This window comes from Sinocyclocheilus rhinocerous, unplaced genomic scaffold (assembly GCF_001515625.1).
Source record: "Sinocyclocheilus rhinocerous isolate Xijiao unplaced genomic scaffold, SAMN03320098_v1.1 scaffold1874, whole genome shotgun sequence".
Lineage (NCBI taxonomy): Eukaryota > Metazoa > Chordata > Actinopteri > Cypriniformes > Cyprinidae > Sinocyclocheilus > Sinocyclocheilus rhinocerous.
The window spans coordinates 1,158,942-1,167,650 of record NW_015626862.1 but is presented as its reverse complement, the minus strand read 5'-3'; the positions used below and the strand labels follow the sequence as shown (position 1 = coordinate 1,167,650).

At 34.8% G+C, this 8,709-nt stretch overlaps 1 protein-coding gene across 4 annotated transcripts in view; it reads left to right on the top strand.

Moving 5' to 3' along the window:
• Positions 1–8,709, top strand: part of LOC107716801 (TPD52 like 1) — a 23,752-nt gene that overhangs the window by 9,060 nt on the left and 5,983 nt on the right. For 2 of the 4 annotated variants that reach the window (XM_016523395.1, XM_016523373.1), the window contains 4 exons: positions 1,802–1,917; positions 2,628–2,776; positions 5,863–5,964; positions 7,743–7,757. In XM_016523395.1, coding sequence (XP_016378881.1) covers positions 1,802–1,917; positions 2,628–2,776; positions 5,863–5,964; positions 7,743–7,757 — 382 coding nt within the window. The remainder of the gene's footprint in view (positions 1–1,801; positions 1,918–2,627; positions 2,777–5,862; positions 5,965–7,742; positions 7,758–8,709) is intronic. The other 2 variants (XM_016523390.1, XM_016523379.1) reach the window with 1 other exon arrangement.

The following is an 8,709-nucleotide window of genomic DNA, read 5'->3' as shown; positions in this document are numbered from 1 at the left end:
TAAAAAATACAGCAGTATTTTTTATTGTACACAGGGGGTACTTTTTATCCCTGTGTTCACCAAACCCATCTTGAGTGTTTGCTGCTAAAAAGCTCATTTTTTAGTTTCATCTGACCATAGAAGCCAGTCCCATTTGAAGCTCCAGTCGTGTCGGATAACTGAATATGCTGCAGTTTGTTTTTGGATGAGCTAGGAGAATTTTTCTTGAAAGCCTCCCAAACAACATGTGGTGATGTAGGTGCTGTTTGACAATTTTTTTTAAGGTTTTCTGACCCCGAGACTCAACTATTTTCTGCAATTCTCCAGCTGTGGTCCTTGGAAAGTCTTTAGCCACTCAAACTCTCCTCCTCACCGTGCATTAGGACGATATAGACACACGTCCTCTTCCAGGCAGTTTCGTAACATTTTCTGTTGATTGGAAATTCTTAACTATTGCCCTGATGGTGGAAATGGGAATTTTCACTGCTCTAGCTCTTTTCTTAAAGCCACTTCACTAATTTGTAAGCTAAATTATATTTTGCTGCACATCAGAAATATATTCTTTGGTTTTTCACATTGTGATTAAGGGAATTTGGGCTTTGCTTTCCCTCCTATTTATATTTCTGTGAAACAGGAAGCCATGGCTGGATAATTTCATGTTCGTAATCACCCTGGAGTGCTCAAAATTGTGAATATGAATGGGAATATACTTCAGAGATATTTTACTCATAAGAATTTCTAGGGGTGCCAATAATTGTGTCCAACGTGTATTTTAGAAAAACATTTATTTCATAATGATATTTCCCCCCATTTTAAATTCTTATCCAATGAAAGGTTAGATTTTTGTGAATTTTTAAAATAAAAGATCAAAAGGATTAACAATGCAGATTTATTTTCACAGCCTTCTTTGATCATATTTACCAAGGGTGCCGACATTTTTGGCCCTGACTGTATGTAAGTCATGTCAGGCATGTATTGCAATTAAATGAACCTGAAACACATAATGGTGTCCTGAGTGAGTGATTTTGCAGGGATTTTGGGGAACTGGATTGAGTTTTCAGTCATAGGTATGATAATCAAACCACATTCCTACTGTCATGTCCTTTTCTCTTTGCTTAAGTTCAGCTTAAATCCTCAAATGCATAAGAGAATACTGCTGTTCCGTTCTCTAGTCTCTGTGTGTCAGCTGTTATGAGGTGCTTTAGATTGAAATCAGCCTTATGTTGCCTCAAAACATGCTGTCATAATGCTTGTAAAAATGGCATCATTTTGTAAATCTGTTTTTTTTCTACAAACTTTCATTATAACTGAAAATACACCTTCATTCTGGGGAGAGGCAGGATAATTACACCGGGAAGGTGATGGTTAAATCTGTTTAAAGGCTTCACTGCTGTTGTCACACTGACTGAAGGGTTGTTTCTGTATAGTGCAAATCCTGTTAAGACATAATGGTTGAAATTGTGTCTTAGTTTACCTAAAAATAGCAACTGATAATAAAAAGAAATGTTTCTTGAACACCAAATCAGCATACTAGAATGATTTCTGAATATATAAATAAATATAGAATTATTTTTGGGGTAAACTTTTCCTTTAAGTATATAAATTATACCCTTGTGTTTTAATGAGTTTTTGAGACTCAAAACCTTTTGGGCTAAATAATTCTAAGAATTATTATCCTTTTAGAAATGGTTGATTGACTTTACACAAGTTATTTCTGTGAAATCAAATCACAAAGAATGTGTGCTCAAAGATTTGTCCATTTGATTGAGACATGTTAACAATAAATTCCATTGTTCTGCTATTTTTGTACATTTATTTCCAGGTTTATTGGACAAAGAGCCTCTAAAGGAAGTGGATGAGGACATGGTATCAGAGGTGGATCTCAACAACACTGTCACAGAAGAGGAGCGAGAGGAAATGGAGAATGAACTGACTAAGGTATTTAACCCAGTGTTTTAACAGGAAAATGGGCTGGATGATCCTTAGAAAATATGTTAGTCTGTGAACTTGAAGGCTACAGCAGTAGCTCAAGCTGAAGTATTGCATATTATGTAAATACTGCAGATCTGTCTGCATTTTCCTTCTTTGCATGTTGTGACTCACTTTTAAATAGTAAAAAAAAATGTGCCACTTAGTCTTTGCAACTTTACAGATCTTCTTTATGCACCAAGAGCTTGTAACACTCCAAAGAGAAAGAAAAACTTGAAATCGCATCATATGACCCCTTTAAGGAGCCATTTCTATCTGGTATGGGAGTTAAAAATGACATTTATTAGTGTAAAAGTATAGTTAGGTTGATTTCAGTCATATTAAAGCCATTAGTATTGAAATGTGATCCTGTCTACTGTACTGTATTTACTGAAATATACTGTGCTGTTGCCACACAAATGGTCTGCATTATCTCAGACCATACACCCATGATTGTAAATCATGTGACCAAAGCTTTCCCATTTTTTTTTTCTTGGGCTACTTTATCCTCCGAGATCTTCATGGTCCACTGAGCCAGGCATTAAATGTGAAACAGTTTGCATATGAGACGGAAAGAAAAGAGTGGACACTTCATGTTAGAATTATCTGTTGTTCCGATAACTGTTATTTAAATATGAAAAGATTCAGCCCTCAACCTTGACTTATTTTCCTTCTGTCAGTTAGAAGAAGAAATCACAACTTTGAAACAAGTCCTGGCCTCCAAAGAAAAGCGTCACTTGGAGCTGAAACAGAAACTAGGGATCACACCCCTGTGTGAACTGCGACAGAACTTCACCAAGAGCTGGTACGACATGCAGACCAGCACTGCGTAAGTAGTCTTTGCTAAACCTTGTGATTAATGTCATATTTCATTCTGGCTTGTGACAACAGGTGCATCATGCACATTTTTTAAGAAGACAACAGTGGTGGTCCTTGCTGACTTGGAGATAAGACTTGACCAAAAGGGGAATAATCAAGCAAAACAAGTAGCTCAAGGTTTAGTTCACAGCCAAATTATTTTGTAGATATTTTTGAATGTATTTATTATTTATATGTATATTTCTGAAGTTGACACAGAGTTATTAAAGATAACTAAAACTAAAACATTTTTGTTAATTAAAATAAAGCTGAAATAAAATAAAAATATTAGATGAACTTAAACTTAAACTAAACAAAAATTAGAAATGTTGCAACTAGAAATAAAACCTACAAATAAAAATATAATTTAAGAGGTATTATTTACAAAAGAAATGATAAAAAATTACAAAAGCTCATAACAAAATGACTAAAGCGTTAAAATCATTTATTGTCGTTTATGTCTGTAGCACAAACAGTATGTGCAATAATGATTTAACAATGTATACCACATCCAATATTTTTGTTTTCTTATTAAAATCCAGTACTTTGCATAAAAAAGAACAAAATTTACATTGACCTGTTGTTTATTAGCCAGCTTCCTTCTTGAGAATGAATTGCAATCTGAATGATCATGTTGAAACAGTGGTGTTTCCCGCTCTATGTATATTTAAGTTATTGCCATCACAGTGTGGTCCATATCTGCTTCAGTTCACATTCACCCAGACAAACAATGACATTCTGAGGCACACAACCCATCTGCACGATAATAATGTCACTGTGTCTCTATGCACTGATCCTAGCTACACATCTCTGTTTCTCTTTATACGCTGTTGTAATGCACATTTACTATCACTACCCTCAGGACTAACACAGATTAATACACAGATTACAAGCACGATGAACAGAAACCATTCATACGCAAAGATTCTGTGAATTTAAAGAACATTTATTCATTTAGCAGATGATTTTACCCAAAGCAATTTACAAATTACAATAATACAAGAAGGAACAATTAATCAAAAGGAGAAAACAATACAGTAATTCTACTATACCAAATAAAAAAAAATAAAAAATCTGTAATAAGTCTGTCTGACTTTGTTTATATTCCCATGTTCACCTGGTTATTCAGTTACCACAGTGACATGGTAACTAGCATCTCAAATGAATAGTCCTTCTCATGTCACAGTTGCCATGGTGAGGAGATTGCGGGGCTGAGAGGGACAGAGTGATCAGATGGCGTCTGCTGACCGATATGAATGTTTCCTGCATTAGCCTGAGAGTCTCTGAACATACTTTAATCAGATGACTAGATTTCCAGCTCCTAGACTGGTCTCGGGTCAGTCTAGATGTGCTGTTATACAAAGCATGTAATTGTACAATGTGATTTACCTCACGTACTGTAATTGGACTGTGAAATGTGCATTTTAGCATGATACAACTTGAAGGACTAGTTCGCCCCAAAATGAACACTCTGTCATGATTTACTCGCCACTATCATGCCAATCCAAACCTTTTATGACTTTCTATCATAAAAGATGCACTTTTCCATACAATAAAGGTAAATGGGGATGATCGAGAACTGAAAAAATGACATATAAACAGCATAATATCACTGTAGAAGTAATCCAGACTTGTGTACTATATACCAGGTTTTCAATGTCATACCATTGCTTTGTGTGTAAGGAACACACCAAAGCTTTTTGTAGACTTTTGACTGATCAGAATGTGCCAGGTTTGGATACTCTGTGTAAAGTGTTATTAAATGTGGGAGTTTTGTTCTGACAAAGGTCAAGAAGTTTCTGTGGCTTCACTTGACTGGTTTAGATGAACTTGCTGTCTAAAATGTGACGGGATTCTCACTCAACAGACCCGAGAACATTTCTCGAATCATTCTTACACCATATAAACAAATATTTAAGCATATACATTTATGTAAATGTCTAATTGGTATTTACTGTAGAGTATCGGTAGCATTGTGGCCATAGTGTTCCCTTTTTAGACCGTCTTATTGTATTCTCTGTATTGAAGCAGCATTTCTTCCTGTTTTCTATGAGATCACAGAAAAAAGTTAAGTGAAGTTCTTCCTGTCTACAATTCAGAAAAGGCACCTTTTTGTTCTTTGCCTGTACTTGTTCTTGTTCTTCAGTCTCCTTTGGGAACTGGCATGTCATGTTCAATGTGCTCTAAGATCCACTAAAGCTTTAGACCAGGGTTTCCCAAACTTTTTTGTCAGTCAAACCCATTAGAAAATATTTTCTTGAAGTACCCCCTGGGATTTTAATAATATTTTAATTTAAAAGGAGTTCAAATTAAAAAAAATTAACAGCATATTTGCATTGTCATGGTTCTCTGCTGTTGATTAAGGGTCACATGACATGCAAGTAAACATAACATTTAATCTTTTTTTAGAAAGTGTTTTTATTATCAAATTAATTATATATTGTGCTTCATGCATATATGGCTTATTGTTATATAGTTTTAGCTCTAGTTATAAAAATGAATATTATATAATGAATTACATAAATACTGTATATTACAGTTGTCCTGTAAAATAAAAAAAAATGATAATTTCTATATAATTCATTCAGGATAATTATACTTTATTTTATAATACAAAACTTTATTTATACTTTGTCACAATACCTATATTTATGTATTAAATTCTTAATTTATATACAGTATTTTCAGATTCTAAAGCTTATATTTAGGCAGAATACTGGTGAAATGCTGTAAACCTTTATCCACAGAAATGTCGGATATTATGTGAATGTACACAATCGCAGCCTTTGATTTATAATTGCCTTAAGCTATATTGTGTTTTCAGTTTTATTTCAGTTAATTTTGCAGCCACATTTTTTAAATGTGTATTATGTATTATTATTATGTGTTATTGACACAAAGTACCAATGATAAGCAATGGGCACATTGTCAAGTCCAGTGTAGACAGCATTTAGCTGTTGCGGCGAGATGCGATGTGAGTGACAACAGTTGCGCTCGGTGTAGACAGTGTCACTTTTTAAAAATAAGCATTTTGTTTTTTTGGTACTGTTCTGGCAGATACAAAAAGACGTCTGAGAGCCTGTCTACGGCAGGACAGAGGACCTCAGCGGCCTTCAGTAACCTGGGCAATACCATCAGCAGGAAGTTCGGGGATATGAGGTACAATGTCACTTCCCCCTCTGCCTCTTTCTGCTGTCCATCATTTCCTGTTTCTCTTCTGCAGGGAACTCCCACAAACGCATAGTACACACACTGTGATTGTTGCACAGTGAAATAGCAGTGGTCTTGAGGCATTTACTTTGGCCAGTCGGTTTGAGTGGCATGTTTGTGTTACGTAAGCCTCATTTAAGCAGCTTTCAGTGGGCCAGATTGGGGGCATGTCCAGCTGGCATAAAAATAAGAGCTTGTGATGGCATGAAGAATTTACCAGCTCCTCTTCACTGGATCCTGGATGGTTGAGACACTCTGTGACAATAGATTCTTTCATTTCAGAAGAACAGTAAAAGAGAAGTGTCCACATCTACAGCAGGGTGATAAAGGATTGCCTGTTGAAAATTAGTTATTGATAATGGTCATGCTTTACAGATGGCAGTCCTAAACACTGTAGAAAATCAGATTTTTTTCTCCAGTAAAAATATATAAATAAATATATTTGTAAAAAAAAAAAAAAAAAGATTTTGTAGAATAATAAGATTGTTGTTGGAAAATGTTGTGTAATGTATTTTAGATTTTTCCGCTGTATTTTCCTCTGTATTTATAATAATTATCTTATTATTTAAAAATGTACTGTAATGTGTAAATAGAGTATGTGTGTGTATACATAATACATACACACATATATACATATATGTATGTACACGTATATTTACACATAATGTTATATATATAGATATATATCAGTTCATTATAAAGAATTATCAAAATCAATGCATGATGCCCAGTTCTAATTTACCACTCACTCCTGCTTTTGCTTTAGCAAAATATTGTTGACTTTACTGTTATTGGATATTTATGTAGATCCAACACCTCATTACCTTATTTTACTTCAGCATGTTTGGCCTTCAGATACTGTATCCCATGAGGTATGTGTGTTTGGTTGCCAGTGTGTGACACCATCTCTCTGCATGTGTCTGGGAGTTTTCTACCTCACATTTGCAATGAACATCCAAAGAACAATGTTTAGCCTTGCATGCTTATTGGCTCCTAGCTATAGCAGCATACAGCATGATTACAGTCCATACTGTATATGGAGCTAATATGACAAATCAATACTTCAAAAAGTGTCAAAATGCTCATTTTTGTTTAAATGATGATAAATATTCTTATAACTTCTGCAAAGTGTGTGTGTGTGTGTGTGTGTGTGTGTGTGTGCGCGTGCGCTGAGTGCTTTGTTCAGCCTGTTGTACCAGGCACAAATTGGCAGTATTTAACAGCCAGCATACATTGGCCCTAAAAAGTATTTGGACACTTACTGTAAGTCACACTTAAAAATGTATGAATGCCATTGCATTAGAATTTAGAATTCCATTGCACACTTTTAAAGCAAAACATTTCACAAGGTTTAACGTGACAGAACAAATAACAAAAAAAAAAAGTATTTATAGTGTCAACTTGAGGGAAACTAAATTCAGACATCTACTAAAAAAATAAACACGACACCACTTGGATAAAAAGTTATGTCTAAAAAAAAAGTTCAAGCATCATTTGGTTTAATATTTTTCCTATTTCCATTTATAAGTGTCCAGATTTTTTTTTGTGACCACTGTATTACAATTCTCTAAAATTAAAAGAATTTATGAAATTAAAAAACAAACAAACATATTTTTATATTTCCTCAAAATATGTTTTGGGTTTCATATGACCAAAATTTTGTTGAATGGCCTATAATCAAAAAATGATTTACAGTGTTCTTTCCCTATCTCTGATGCACACCAAAGGTCATATTCTCTTGGGTAAGATATTGTGTTTATAGATCCCAGATAGAGATTAGCAATAGCTGCTTTCTTTTAGCATCTGCATGATGCATGAGAACAGTGATGGTGCTCTGACTTCAAGACAGGACTCAGACACAGTGTTTCCATAAATAATCAATATGGTTGTGAAGAGGTATTCAAGTATCTGAACAGCTAATATGAATATTTCAATACAATTTCAATGCGTGTCAAACATTGATTCTGAGAGAAAAAAAACTGTGGAGCCATAAATTCATTAGATAATATGAGATCTGAAATGGTTCAATGTCTCAGACTGCTGTAGCATTATAAAAAGGTCTTACTTTTGTTTTTAATCAGCAATGCATGTTCAAATCCATATTGAGCTAAAGTCACAATAATTTCTCTGTCTCCCACATTAACTACATGCAGTTGTTTAATAGATGACTGGTTTCAGCATGTTGCTTTTCATTTAAAGGGGTCATATGATGCGATTTCAAGTTTTCCTTTCTCTTTGGAGTGTTACAAGCTGATTGTGCATAGACAAGATCCCTGAAGTTGCAAAGACTAAAGTCTCAAAACCAAAGAGATATTCTTTATCAAAGTTAAGACTCTGCCACGCCCCCCTAAAACGGCTCGTTCTAACACACCCCCACATATCTACCTCACTATGTGGAAACATTTGCATAATGCCACCCAAATGTGCACGCAAAGAAAGAAGGCATGGTTTCAGTAACCGCAGTTAGTGTTAAAGCAGCCATGTCAGGGAGACGCTGTGTGTTTCTAAACGAAAGCAAAAGCACTTTATTTGGCCTACCAGAAGTAGATGCATTTAGGAATCTTTAAGATAACTTACAACAGAACAGCAATGCATTTTATGGACGACCGTTTCGTGAACCTAGGAGAGGAGGTAATTCTGACTTTGCTATGACAATCTGGCACTTCTGAATCAGCTACTGTTTTGTTATTAGTT